Consider the following 14,647-nt stretch of genomic DNA (forward strand, 5'->3'; position numbering starts at 1 on the left):
TATGCTTAGCTAAAATTTGGAGCTCGACTAAAGACATAATTTGGGTGTCTTTCTTAGAAATAAGAGCTTGGTAGTTTGCAAGATCTTCCTCAATAAATTTGATGCGTACGTCCTTGTCTGAACAAGTAATCTCCAGTTGGGATACTTTCTCGGTATATTGAAGCTTCCGGGATTCAAATTGTTGGGACTTTTCTTCCAATTCTCTGCTCAGTTTGAACGGTGACCAATGGTATCGTCAGTTCTAAGCTGAAGGTCTTGATTCAGCTTCTTTGGTTTGTATTGGTAATGGAGACTCTCACTTAAGTCATTCACTAGATCCTTGTTTCTCTTGGAGAAGCCCAATATCTTTGCTCATAGTTTCTTCACCTCTTCTTCCAACGACTCATGAATATTTTGTGTACCCTTTAAAAGTTGTAAGACTTCTTTAAATTTGAGTTGTTGGTTGGAAAGTGTTGGGCATTATGTGTTACTTCATGGGCCATTCTTTTGTATGTCCGGATTGGGCCTGTCCATCCGTGATTATAGATTAGGGTTATGCTATAAATAGTGCATGCATGTATACCTTAATTACGTAAGTTTTTGATTATCATCGATTGCATTGCAACCCTAAACACCTATACAGTCGAAGTTCTTCATTGATCTCTTCTAGGGTGTTAAAGTTTAATCATTCAACATTGTTTAAATCATTCTTGTGTTCTTTTTAGCTTTTCTGCTTGAATCTTTCGATCATTAAGGAATTTTATTCCAACAATTGGTATCAGAACAGGAGACTGTGTTACTCATAGGCATTCCTTTTGTGTGAAGAATTCATTATGGTTTCCGCTTTTATTAAATATATAAAGGTCGTCTTCTGCCTGTTGACGGTAACTCAAGTGTTTGATAAAACCCTAATCTCTAGTTACAAGTATGATTCTAGCAAATCCAAAGCACAAGTTCATCATGTCACACGAAGACTCTCAAAGCAATCCCATCAACATCTCGAATAACATTGGATCATGCACAAGAGTTCCCATTATTTACACTCAAGACTATGAAGTATGGGCGCATCACTTTGAAGATTACGTGGTTGGATCTGAAGATAATGGTTATCTCATCTGGGAAGCTATCACAATCGGTCCGTTCGTTCATGCTGGAACTAATAGGATAGTGAAGACTCAAAAGGAGTACAATCAGCTTTTGGTGGACGTAGAAAAGATTCCACAAGATGTAAAAGAAAAGCAACTGTGCAATCTCAAAGCTTTAAGGATAATTAGCTTTGCTCTTCAAACCAATACCTTCCGTCTGGTTAGTTCATGCACTACTGCGAAAGAGATATGGGACAGGCTGAAAGAACTGTATTCGACCGACGAATATCTAGAGAACTTAATACAAACCTTGTTGATCAGACTCAAAAGGAGTACAATCAGCTTTTGGTAGACGTAGAAAAGATTCCACAAGATGAAAAAGAAAAGCAGCTATGCAATCTCAAAGCTTTAAGGATGATCAGATTTGCTCTTCATGCCAATACGTTCCGTCTGGTTAGTTCATGCACTACTGCGAAAGAGATATGGGACAGGCTGAAAGAACTGTATTCGACCGACGAATATCTGGAGCACTCAATACAAACCTTGTTGCTCTCTTAGTTCGGTGATTTTGCTCAAAAACCTGAGAAGACTCTTCTTCAGACGTTTGATCGCAACAATCATCTACTCAGCAAGATGATGAAGCATGGTATAGAAAGAAAGCATATTGAACAGAAAGTCACGTTTATGAATGGCCTGAGACCTGAGTGGATGGCAGTGGTCTCAACTGTAAAGGCTCATGAACAATTCAAATCTTACTCGCTGGCAAAACTAATGGGCATCTTAAAATCCCATGAAAGCACAATAACAAAAGAAGCGAAGATCGTGTCATGCATGGGCTCTTTAGCCCTCATTTCAAAAGGGAAGAATGTGACAGAAGAAGAAGATGACTCAGATTTGTCTGAGTGTGAACTTACAGGAGAAGAATATGCAATGATGATCTCCAACCCTAAGAGGTTTGCAAGAAGGAAATTCCCTGCCAACAAGAACCGAAACTGGCAAGGGAGTTAAAGCTCCGAGAATGTGAAAGAAGAATCAAATAACGTCTCCCAAAAGGATGATGATAAGATAAAAAGAAAGCTAGTAGGAGATTCTTGATACGATTGCAATTACTGTCACGACAAAAACCACTTTGACAAAGATTGCATGTTACGAAAAATGGTTAAGAAAAAGGATGGTGAAGATGATGAGGCTTATCATACACGAAAGCTGGAAGAGCTAAAGAAAAAGAAGACAACTAACAACTCTATGAACGTCTTGATTGTGCAGGAGAATGTGGTCGATGATGAATTTGGAGGCGTTGAAGTCTGATCAACAGACTCTGAGGATGAAGAGGTAAGGAAGCCTTCACATGGCAGAGCATATGTGGCGAGAGAGGAAGTTAACAGTTTGGCTGGGAAGTGCTTGATGGTGACAACAGGAGTACCAACAGAATACGAGAGTAAGGAGCTGAACTTGAAGGAGGATAAGTGTTTTGCAGCAAAGCCTATGCGTGAAAGGATTAACGACTGCGATGGGTTGATCAAAAAGGTACAATCCATCCTCGAATCTCTTAAAGTTCCCGTCACAAATTATGAAGAAGAATTAAACGAACTTAAATTTAAATTCGCTAATCTAAGTAGTAGTCTCATGCAAACTCGCTTAACGAACTCTAACCTAACTGACTAACTCAACAGGGAGTCAACGAAGAGTGAGGAGATACGCATGTGGATTGAGCTGAAGGAGACGGAGTTAACTAGGGAAAGGGACGAGATTATCTATTTACAAAGAGACAATTTGAAGTTTTTAAAACAAAGAAACATTTTTTGCTTAATTGCTAAACGTTTATATACAAATATTACTCAATTGCATTTAGATTGTGAAACAGGGAAAAAGATTCATAAGATGATCTTACCCTTCCTTGAGCTTAAGGAGGATGAGATCATTGTTGAATGTGAATCCATAATGTCCTCAAAAGAGACTTCTGTCACTTATAAAATCGGTCTGGACAAAATTGAATCTTTCATTGACTCAAAGGAACACAAATGCATGCTTAAAAGGCTCTTAGATAAAAATGATAAGTTGAAAATTAAGACAGAAACCTTACAATCATTTGACTCCGCAAATGCCAAATTAATGACTGAACATAAAATTAATGTAGAAAGTACGTCTGAATTTGATGAGGAAAGTGAGATGAGTGAAATTTTGGTGGAAGATGTAGTTGATTGCTCTGAGTTTTTGAAAAGTGAAACCGAGAAACCCCTTATATCCGAAAATTCGGTTGAATATGCATGTCTATCGAAGGACAAGTTAAAGAAACTCAAAGAGAAGGCAGTGGTTTATCAGAAAGTTCAAACCGTGCCAAATCAGATTTATGCTGTAACAAGGGTCACTGGAAAACAAACAGCAGAACTGAAAATCCTAGTTGACAAAGACAATGCTGATGGGTGTGATAATCATTTCTGGTCCGCTCCTATCGACAATGTAGACGAGACCGTCGGTCTATCAGAGCGAACCTCATGGAGGGTAAAAGGTATATATGTTGTCGAACCAATCAACAAACCCTCAAGTTTTGACAAACCAAGCACAAGTGGAACCAAGATAATACCGAAAGAATCAAAGAAAGCTTCGAATGTATCTTCAAAGACAACAGAAGCTCAAAAGGAGAAGCCGAAGTCAAGCTTCAACATCCATAAATCAAAACAGCAGTTGGCTGAACAAAACGGGAAAGAAACCGGAGATACATGAAAATTTTGAATGAGCGAAAACGATTCTGGCAATCTCAAAACCCTAACTATGTTTCCTCAAAGAGAGAAGCACATGCTAAAGAAAATGACAAACCATAGATCATAAGAAAGAAAAATTTCAGTCCTAGCTCTTACTATTCCAGAGCCCAAAACCAAACATCTAGTTTCTGTTTGGACTCCAAAGGACAAAACCTAACATCCAGTTTCGGTTTCAACAACAGAGTTCAGAACCGAACATCATGGTTCGGTCCCAACACCAACACTGAGAACCGAAGGTCAAGTTTCGGTTCTTCACAACAGAAACCTTACTCACCAAAGGATGTTAAAGGGAAGGGAAATCTTGATTCTAATATAGAAGTCAATAATAAAAAAAAAAAAAAAAAAAGCTAACCCTAGAAATCAAAAGAATATTCCAACTGACAAAACACCTTCTGGTACATTGCAATTTAAACAGGATAAAAATAAAATAAAAGTGTACACAATCAAAAGAAAAGATGAAACAACTCTAATAAAAAGAACTTATCTTGTCGATGTTTCTGTTATTGTTCCTTTTTTGTGAAAAACTCACCAGGGCCCAAGAGACTTTGGGTTCCTAAATCTGCTTAAATTTCCAGGTTATAAGTGACGAGCAGTTCGATGATAAATGGTACATAGACAGTGGCTGCTCACGTCACATGACAGGGAGAAAGGAAGAGCTAAGGGAGTTCGGTCCCTTAAGGTTGGAGGATGTGTGAAGTATGGAAACAACTCCTATGGAACAATCAAGGGATATGGGATGATAACCAACGGATAGTTTACAATTCAAAAAGTGGCGTACGTGGAAGGATTGCAGCACAACCTTATAAGTGTATCTCAATTGGTTGTGGGTACCGGGCTGAAAGACTCATTCGATGATGAAGGATCATAGATTATCGAAAAACAATCCAAAAAAGTCTTGTTTAAATCTGAACAGAAGGGAGAAATGTACCCCCTAAACCTCAGTCCAATTAAAGGACAACCAACTATTTGTCTACTGTCCAAAGCTAATTCTGATGAAAGCTGGTTATGGCACCGATGACTATCGCACCTAAACTTCAAAGACATAAATAAGTTAGTGCTTGGTGATCATGTTCGATGCCTCCCTCTTCTCAAATTTGACAAGGAACACTTGTGTGCAGCTTGTGAATAGGGCAAACAAAGCCGAAAGAGCCATCCTACACGTATCAATACCAAAATCATTGAAGCTCTTGAACTTCTACATATTGATTTATGTGGTCCTTCGGCTATCAAAAGCATCGGTGGTAGTAAGTTCATACTTGTCATTGTAGATGATTTCTCACGTTTCACCTGGATTTACTTGCTTAAACAGAAATCAGAAGCGACTCCCAAGTTAAAGATGTTTATCAAGCAAGTGGAACTACAATTGCGAAAGGTGGTAAGTAACATCAAAAGCGACAATGGGCTTGAATTCAAGAATAAATAGTTTGAAGACTTTCTGGCCGACAAGGGAGTATCTCTTAACTTCTCTGCTCCCTATACTCCACAACAGAATGGAATCGTTAAAATACGGAACCGTTCCTTATGTGAAGCAGCTAGAATCATGCTAAGCTTCGCTTCTCTTCTATTATACTTCTGGGATGATGTTGTCACTACTGCTTGTTATACTCAAAACAGATCCTTACTTAACAAGTGATTTTCACTCACTCCGTATGAGATTCTGAACAACCGAAAGCCCAATGTTAGGTTCTTTCACGTATTCGGTTCCAGATGCTTCATTTTTAACTCTAAAGAGAACCGAAACAAGTTCAATGTTAAAGCGGATGAGGGAATCTTTCTGGGTTATTCACTCACTTCAAAGGCTTATAGGGTTTTGAATAAACACTCCAAACGTATTGAAGAAACCTATTATGTAACCTTTGATGACATCTACATAAAGAAAGCTCTAGCAAGCGAAAGTGTCATGGGGGAAATATTTCCTGAAACAGGACAAGACTCGGTTCCTATTTCCAATTTGTTTGAAGAATTTATGAGGCTATTTGATGAACTAGAAAAAGCTATACACTCAGAGGCGAATGCAGCAGACAACAAAATCGACCATCCGAAAAAGATCATTGAAGAGGCTGCGAAAGATATGGCAAAAGATCCTTCAGAACCAACGGATGATCGACCCTCTATTAACCCTCCAAATAATAGCTCAGCATTTGAGGGGGAGGGTTCTTCTGTGTCTCATACATCTCCAACCGAGGAGGATAACCCACCTTCAACCGAGGAGGAGAATCCAGTTCCAACCGAGGGGGAGAATCCTGAACATGACAAGGAACAAACTTCGCCATTTGAGGGGGAGAATGAAATTTCAAATTACGAAGATGATCGATCAGAAGTCGAAGAAGAGGTAAATGTAGAGTTGGATCCTGTCTATGACCTGAACTACCCTCCTCTAACAAAGTGGACTAAGGATCATCCCAAAACACAGATAATGGGTGAACCATCTGAACGGGTTCTCACACGGTCTCAATTGAAAGCGAAGCAAACTGCACTATTCTCTCACGTTGAATTTTGTATGTTTAATTCGTTTGTCTCTAAAATCGAACCAAAGACGGTCAACACGACACTTGATCATGCTGATTGGGTACAGGCGATGCAAGATGAACTCCATGAGTTTGAACGCAATCGAGTTTGGGGATTAATTCCCACACCAAAGGATGCTTCTGTCGTTAGATTGAAGTGTGTCTTCAGGAATGAGATGGATAAAGAAGGCAATGTTATTATGAATAAGGCTCGGCTGGTGGTAAATGGATATTGCTAAGAAGAAGGAATAGACTATGAGGAGACCTTCGCCCCTGTAGCCAGATTGGAATCGGTTCGAATATTTCTAGCATATGCTGCTCATAAAAACTTTGAAGTTTTTAAAATGGATGTGAAATGTGTCTTCCTTAATGGAGAACTAGAAGAAAACAGTGTATGTAGAACAACCACCAGGGTTCGTGAATGAGAAATATCATGATCATTGCTATGTATTGGATAAAGTTGTGTATGGACTGAAGCAAGCACTAAGGGCCTGGTATGAAACATTAACTCGCTTTTTTAAATGTCAAAATTTAATCAAGGTTTGATTGACCCAACCTTCTTTCACAAGAAAAAAGGTGAACATCTTATGATCGTTCAGATTTATGTCGATGATATCATCTTCGGCTCCACGAATCCTAGCTTAACTGCTGAATTCAGGAAGCTGATGGAGACTAAATTTGAAATGAGCGCAATGGGTCCAATTAACTTTTTTCTTGGGTGAAATATAAGACAGGGACCAGAAGGAATTTTTATTAACCAGGAGGCCTACACAAAGAATCTTTTGGAAAAATTTGGTATGAAGGGAGACTGAAAGATGAAGGTTCCCATGCTGTTTGGCACTAAGTTAACATCATCTCTAGAAAATCCTGCTGTTGACATGACTCTCTATCGTCAAATGATAGGATCTCTCATGTATTTAACTGCTAGTCGACCTGATATCATGTTTTCTGTCCGTTATTGCGCCAGGTTTCAAGCTAATCCAAGAGAACCTCACATGGTGGCGGTGAAGAATATTTTTTTTCTATTTGAAGCGAACCTCGTCGCTCGGTCTCTGGTATCCAGCAAAATCAGGGTTCTTTGTTCAAGCCTTTTCTGACGCTGATTTGGTTGGATGCGGTCTGGACAGAAAGAGCACAACTGGAGGATGTCAGTTCCTTGATGGTAAACTAGTTAGCTGGCAATCCAAGAAGCAAACATGTGTGTCTATCTCAACAGCTGAAGCAGAATACATAGTTGTTGCTTCGTGTACCTCACAAGTAATCTGGATTCAAAGCCATTTAAGATACTATGGACTAAGTATGAAGAAGATCCCTCTTTATTGTGATTCTGAGAGTGCAATAAAAATATGTCATAATCCGGTGCAACATTCAAAGACTAAGCATATTGCACTGAGATATCGTTTCATCAAGGACCATGTTGAAGATGGAAACATAGAGGTACATTTTGTTCGGTCCTCAGATCAACTTGCAGACATCTTCACTAAAGCCTTACCTGAAGCAAGCTTCAACAAAATTTTACAAGGTTTGGGAATGATGGAAGCAGATTCTGTACCGAATCCTCAAACCTCTTTCTAAAAATTAAGAAAAGCAAAATAGAGTGAACGCTCGGTCTATTTCTGCTCCAAAATTTTTGGGAACTAAAATGAATCGATCGCTCGGTCTATTTCGGCTCTGGAATTTTAAGGAACATAAATGAACTGATCGCTCGGCTTATTTCGCCTCATCTCTTTAAAGGTTTGTTTTCGGTTGTACACATCATAATCTTTCTCTTATTTATTTTATCTGTTTTATTCTTTTTTTAAGACTTTCTTATTTATTTTTCTGTTTTTAATTTTTTTTAAAGAAAAATCAAAAATCCAAAAATAATTTTTTTATATATTGCAAAGAGTTTTGTTTTTTGTTTCTTTTGTTTGTGTGTCTTGTTTGCTTGTTTATGTACATTCTCTAGGTATCGCGTGTTTCATGGCTACATAAGTTGGAGCTAGGGCATGTATGAATTTCTTATCTTGAACTAGTTAAGCGTCCCTATAAGCATGTTGCTGCATGTAGTCTGAAGCCTCGACGACTATGAGTGAGGCCTTAATGAACCGATTATACCTATCGTTTCTTCCCAATCAGGCTGCTAAACTCACTCCAGTCCTGAGCTACCTTTTTCCTCTCAAATGAGTTAGGAGTTTTCTACTTTGTCACTTTTATATAGCAGTAGTACTTTCGGTTCTTTCACCCCCTTCTCTAAACATTCTCCATCAAATATCATTTCATTAACTTAACCCTTGATACTCTCAGAAATAACCACTGAGGTTTATGGTTACACAATATCTATGTTTATGATCTTAGATGCGTACACCACGTGCTAAGTGAAACCCAAAATCCAACACCTATACAGAATTGACGGTGAATTTTAACATTCAAGCTTTAACTTGTTACCTAAAGAAGTCTCATTTTTTTAAGTGATCTTGATGAAATTGTCTACAACCAAAGCATTTCTTCCCAAAAGATCCAGTTTAGTTTTTGTTTTTGAGATTGCTATCCCACTTACTGTCACCTCATAACTTATCTAACCTACTTGTTCAACAGACCACATCGGTCTCACAAGTACTTCGGCCAACTTTTGGTCTTATGTTGAGTATCAAAGTTCGGTTGAATTTTAGCCACCCACTAGAGCCTATGTATGAAAAGATGCCTTTCAATGTTTCTTAATAGACATTTGTTCGTATTCTAACAGGAAACCAAACAAGCACTTCAGGTCTCTCTTGACCTTGAAGGTAGAGATTCGTGACAGGGATCAATTGCTTCATTTCTTATTTGACATCACTCACATCCTATACACATTGTTTTATTTCTTTTTATTTGGCACCCTAATGCACGAAAATCTTCATGATTTTCCAACATTCTTGTACGTAATGCTTACGAATTGGTTTGGATTTCACTGTTTTAAGGAAGCGATCGTCATATTCTGTGATGCGAGTGAATAAAGGGATGGGGTAGTTGATCGGATAAGAAGTTGAAACGTGTTTATGGATAAGTTCAAAACTGAGCACGTGAATTTGAAACGGCTCCTAATACCACGCCTGATGACGTCTATCTGGGGAAACCAAGCTGTCAAATCCCTACTTTCCAGGCGCTTTTTCAGATATCGAATCATCATTACAAACATATACTTTTTCTCTCTCCTGGGAACCGTATATAAAAGATTTGTTACACTATGGCACCTTCTTACCTTCCTCACCACTCTCTCAGATATAACAGACGAAATTCTACTGTTCATATTCTTCCCATCAACAATGGCGGATTCATCATCTCTTCAAGATCAGACAGCTTCATCTTCTTTACTCGTGATTAAACCTAATCAGAATATGGTCATTCAAATGAATTCGTTCTTGTATGATTCGTACATGCTTCAAGTCGTCGAATGTCTCAAATACTCCCCTCTTGTGATTGCTCTCACACAAGTGGAATCTGTTCTAATGTCATTGATGTGTCAAGTTTATTCCACTGCAACCTATGACAAGAACAAAGAGAGAATCTTTTTTCAGATTCATACTACCAAGGCTTCTATTTCAAAAGGACAATTTTGCTCTCTACTAGGGCTTGCAGTAGACGCCTCAATCATCTTCCTAGACTTTATTACTATGACTCAACTGTTCTCGATGTTCTATGAGATGGGCTACACTGAAGTGCTCACCACCTTCACCAAATTCAAGAAATCTTGTTTACCCCCTCAATGGAATGGGCTGCTCACTCTTCTTCACAAGGGATAGTTGTTTCAGGCTCATGATCCCATTCTAATGCTTACCATTAGAAATCATTTGACCTCCAAACTCCTTCCAGCAATCGAACTCTTAAGAGAAATGAAGGGTGTTTTAGAGAGAATTGTTCTTCCGGAACAAGGCGGAGAAGGTAAGTCACAACCGAAGGTCACCATCAAAACTGAACCGAAGGATAATGTAGCTTCGGGTTCTAGCGATAAAGAAAATAAGAATGGTGTTTCTACTGATGATAGTGATGATGAAGAAAAGACTATTGCCAATGCCATCAAACGCAAGAAAAGGGATAAGGGGTTAGGAGAAACTCTTCATGTCACTAAGGAGGATGAAGACAGAGAAAGAAAGAAGAAAGAAGAGGATGATGCACTGAGTTGCAAGAACATGTTGTTCCCTTCTTGGACTAGGGAAACACTGATCAAAGAAGCTATAGAGTTTCCAAGCACCTACTGGCTAGAGCCTGTAACCTCTTTTGACTGTGACAATACAAGGGATTCGCAGTTCAACATGCCTGTTACTCGAAAGGCATTTGTTTTCAATTGTTTTGAGCCGACAGTTGAAGTCCCTTCACCCCATCCTCAGGTCGACCGTGAACTCATTGATTTTTATCTCAAGTTCAGTCAGCCTCAGTATCTAACCTGGAGTGCGCAGAAGATTACTACAGTCAAGGTGCTGAAACCATCGCCTGCAGGGAAGTTTATTAATGTCTCTTTCAGGATAAACTGAAGTTCGGATTACTTGGTTTCTATCATTTCCCTGGCATACCTTCCTAATCTGAATCCTCATGATTGGATTCTGCTCTTCAACATTTTTCTCACTAATGCGAAGGAGTATGAACCAATCTTAGGCCATCTGAAAAGGATGTTAGCTTCCTATATCCACGAAGATGCGAAGATGGATCAATAAGTGGCAAATGTCTTGAGGAAGAAACCAACGGTGAAGCCTACTGCAAAGCCAGGAGATGTCAACAAAATGACTCTCGGTCAAATTGATTCTGCTCACCTCAAAATTATGTTTACAAGAGCCAAAGTCGAAAGGTTCTTATTTTCTCTTGTTGACAAACACTTGTTCTCGACCGACTGCCTTGAACATATCATTAATATCATTCATCGGTGCAAGGTGAATTCCGATTCGGATAAGAAGAACTTCACAGACATGCTGTGGTGGTATATTACTTTCAGACAAACTCTTTTAGCCATCATACCGAGCGTGTTTAAGACAATCAAGAAGTCTGATGCAGATCAACCGAAGTGAGCTATCGGCTCCATTGACGCAAAGGGGGAGATTGTTGGGTATTATGTGTTGCGTCATGGGACATTCTTTTGTATGTCCAGATTGGTCCTGTCCATTCGTGATTATAGATTAGGGTTATGCTATAAATAGTGCATGCATGTATGCCTTAATTACGTAAGTTTTTTATTATCATTGATTTCATTGTTACCCTAAACACCTCTACAGTTGAAGTTCTTCATCGAGCTCTTCCGGGGTGTTAATAATCATTCAACATCGTTTAAATCATTCTTGTATTCTTTATTTCTTTTCTGCTTGAATCTTTTGATCATTAAGGAATTTTATTCCAACAACAAGAATATATAAATGTGTTTGGGTATGAGCAGAGAGTTCATTCATTAAGTGCATCCCTTCCATCAAACATGAACACGATATATAAAGGCTCTCCTCATCCAATACACTCGCAAGTTTGGGACCTTTGGGAACAGGGGTTCGAGCGAAAGGTCGTTGAAACTAGGGAAATGAGGTTGCGAGTGTGACAAGTGTAGGCATAGGATCATCTTTCTCATAAGAAGGTAATACTTAAATAAGCAAAATAACATATCATCATAAAAAAAGGATAAAGAATAAAGGAAATTAAATAACAACATACCAATTTGTTTTGAAGTTCTTTGAGAAACATCAACAACTAATTATGGGTGAGAATCACCCCCAAACAAGGGAGTGGTGTCGAAATTTTCCACAGGAGTAAGGTTCGAACTACCAGGAACACTCGAACCAGTATGAAGAGGGTCCACAGTGATAGTTGTAGATTCAATGTTGAATGCTTGAAAAAGTCCAAACCTAGCTCCAAAAAGTTTTTGCTAGAAGACAACAGTAGTGGACAAAGTGGAAGGAGTCTAATCTTTTGACAATGGATCGAAGGACTTAGGAATAGTTAAGACATTTAAAGTATGATGGAGATGGATACCAGAACCAGGAGCTTCAGGGTCAGGAGAAGGAAGATTCTCTTCAGCATGTTTCAATCCATGATCAATAATTACCAGACACTCATGAGGAGTACATGTTGCAGGCGGTTCCAAGGAAAGCACTAGATCGATAGACTTGGAGGAAAGTTGACTACCAGATAGTAGTAAACCACGGTTTTTTGCTTCACCACCACGAATGGTTCTTTTTTGTTTAAGGGAGGATATATCGATTACATTGTTAGGAAGATTCATTAATCCTTCCAAGGAAAGGGTTTTCTCCATCCCAACTTTCCTTTTGGAAGATTGAGCCCTTAACGCTTCCCTAGTCGAAGAAGATAGAGGATTCCTACTATCATGCTTCGTCTTCATAATTTTCTTGGAAAAGGGAAGGTATTACAGACACTGCCGTATCGTGACCAGAAGGATTGGCAGCAGAATCCATATTGGACTTTGATCGAGAAAGAGAAATGGGAATAGTAACCTCCTCGGTAACCAAAGTAGAATTTGCCAAACGCTTGCGATGTAATCGCTCCAGTAAAGTGACTTCTCCACCCACTACGGTTTCCACCGTATTTTTCCCTAATTTGCTCCATCAAGAGCTTATCCCCTTCAATTTAACATTAATTCTTCGAGATCGGTCCATTTGAAAAAGTTCTTTGATAAAAGATCAACAACTCTTTGTTCTTCAAGGGATAAATCTGGAGAAGGACCAGCAGCCCTGTTAGCAGTAGCACCATATACCATAGTTTAAAAAAAGCGGAGGCATGGACGAAGAATAACTCTTCTTTCCAATACTTGGTAGAAGTAGGAAGGCCATCACAGATCTCCACTAGGCATGGTGGAGAAAAAAATATACCTAATCACGATTGGACATAGTAACATAAAAGTGGCAGAATATGGCGATAGAAGGCATCACGTCTAGAGAAAGACACAACATTGCAAAGCAAATGATTTTTCGTAAGGCGTTTGGAGTAATATGAGCAATATGAAAATGATAGTAGGCCAAGATCGTCTTTAAGAAGTTGAAATCCGACAATCATAGACCTAATTTAAAGAAAACCCGATACACACCAATGAACCCTTCCAGATGTCACACCCCAAAACCGGAACGGCGGAAACGTTCTGGGGCGGAGGACATCGTGTACAGTATCACAACAAAGCATAGTAGTAAACAAGCAACAACATCATCCATTGCATTAATAATATAATTTAATACAAGTGTGTTCTGTAAAGTTTATAAGACACCAAAAATGTAAATCAAAATAAGAGATGAATCTTGAACAAGCTCCATCTTCTTCAAACCTGGCATCGGTACATGTTTACTGATGACCTGAGAATATAAGTTATTTTGAAAGAGTTTATCAGCTTTAAAGCTGGTGAGTTCATATGCATTTTAGTATCATTGTTTGTATGAAAATGTTTGTAAGTGTTTGATGTATAACTTTGTAAATGTTTGTAGTAAATGTTTGTATCTCCTAAAAATCCTATATTTTCTACTAAACGTAGCCTTCTACCAAGGCATCAAATGTTCTGTATGTTTGTTTCTTGTTGTTGAATCAAAAAAGTGACCCTCTTAAGCTTCAACTACTGCAGCCTCAAAGCCACCACAGTCAAGCAGCTTCGTCAGCAATCATCAACCGAAGTCTCTAGTACCGCAGTCTCTATCTAATTTACATTACTTTGTCTTTTCTGTAAAACACTCTATTGTCCAATATGCCTTGCATGGCTACTCTTAGAGTTGTAAATCTTTTATCTTTATAAGTCTCTATAAATAGAGCTCATTCCCATGTATTCAAAAAAAATCGCATCTAATTCTAATACTTTGATGAAGGCATTTTTCTCAGATACTCGATGAACAAGGTTGTTATCGGGTTCTTATCAGACATATGAGGCTAATCATTGAGAGCTTCGATGTGAAATTCGATGATTCTTACATCTGCAACGCCCCTCCATCTAATGAAACCATTGCCATCATGGAAAATGACATTCCTTCTTCTTCAGGTCCTCTAAACCTGGTTGAAGTCAATTATGATGATCTTTTTGACCCTGTTGAAACGGAAAAACTATCCGAAGTTCTTGTGTCACCAATTGCTCAACAACAACACGCTGATGTTTCTGGTCCATCTCTATCCGAAGTAGCTTCTCTCAATAATTTCACCTCTCCGGTTGAGGGGGAAAGCTCTACTCCGGATCAAGCAACAACCATCAAGGTTCCAGTACTTGATGATGCTCAAGCTCCTCTCCTCAGAAAATCACTACCATCAAACGTATCTTCAGATTCGGATGATGAAATCATAGAGAACATTGACACTTGAACCGATTCAAGTATTTTCACTCTCCCATCAGCAGTCC

General features: G+C 38.8%; 1 protein-coding gene across 1 annotated transcript; it reads left to right on the forward strand.

Moving 5' to 3' along the window:
- The first annotated feature begins 5,726 nt into the window (after positions 1 to 5,726).
- On the forward strand, positions 5,727 to 6,572 carry LOC145099852 (uncharacterized). The gene has a single exon (XM_079037356.1). The coding sequence runs from the start codon at positions 5,727 to 5,729 to the stop codon at positions 6,570 to 6,572; it is 846 nt and encodes a 281-aa protein (XP_078893482.1).
- The last annotated feature ends 8,075 nt before the right edge of the window (positions 6,573 to 14,647 follow it).

The sequence above is a fragment of the Lactuca serriola genome, chromosome 4, assembly GCF_051521515.1.
Source record: "Lactuca serriola cultivar US96UC23 chromosome 4, Lser_US96UC23_V15, whole genome shotgun sequence".
Taxonomy (NCBI): Eukaryota; Viridiplantae; Streptophyta; class Magnoliopsida; order Asterales; family Asteraceae; genus Lactuca; species Lactuca serriola.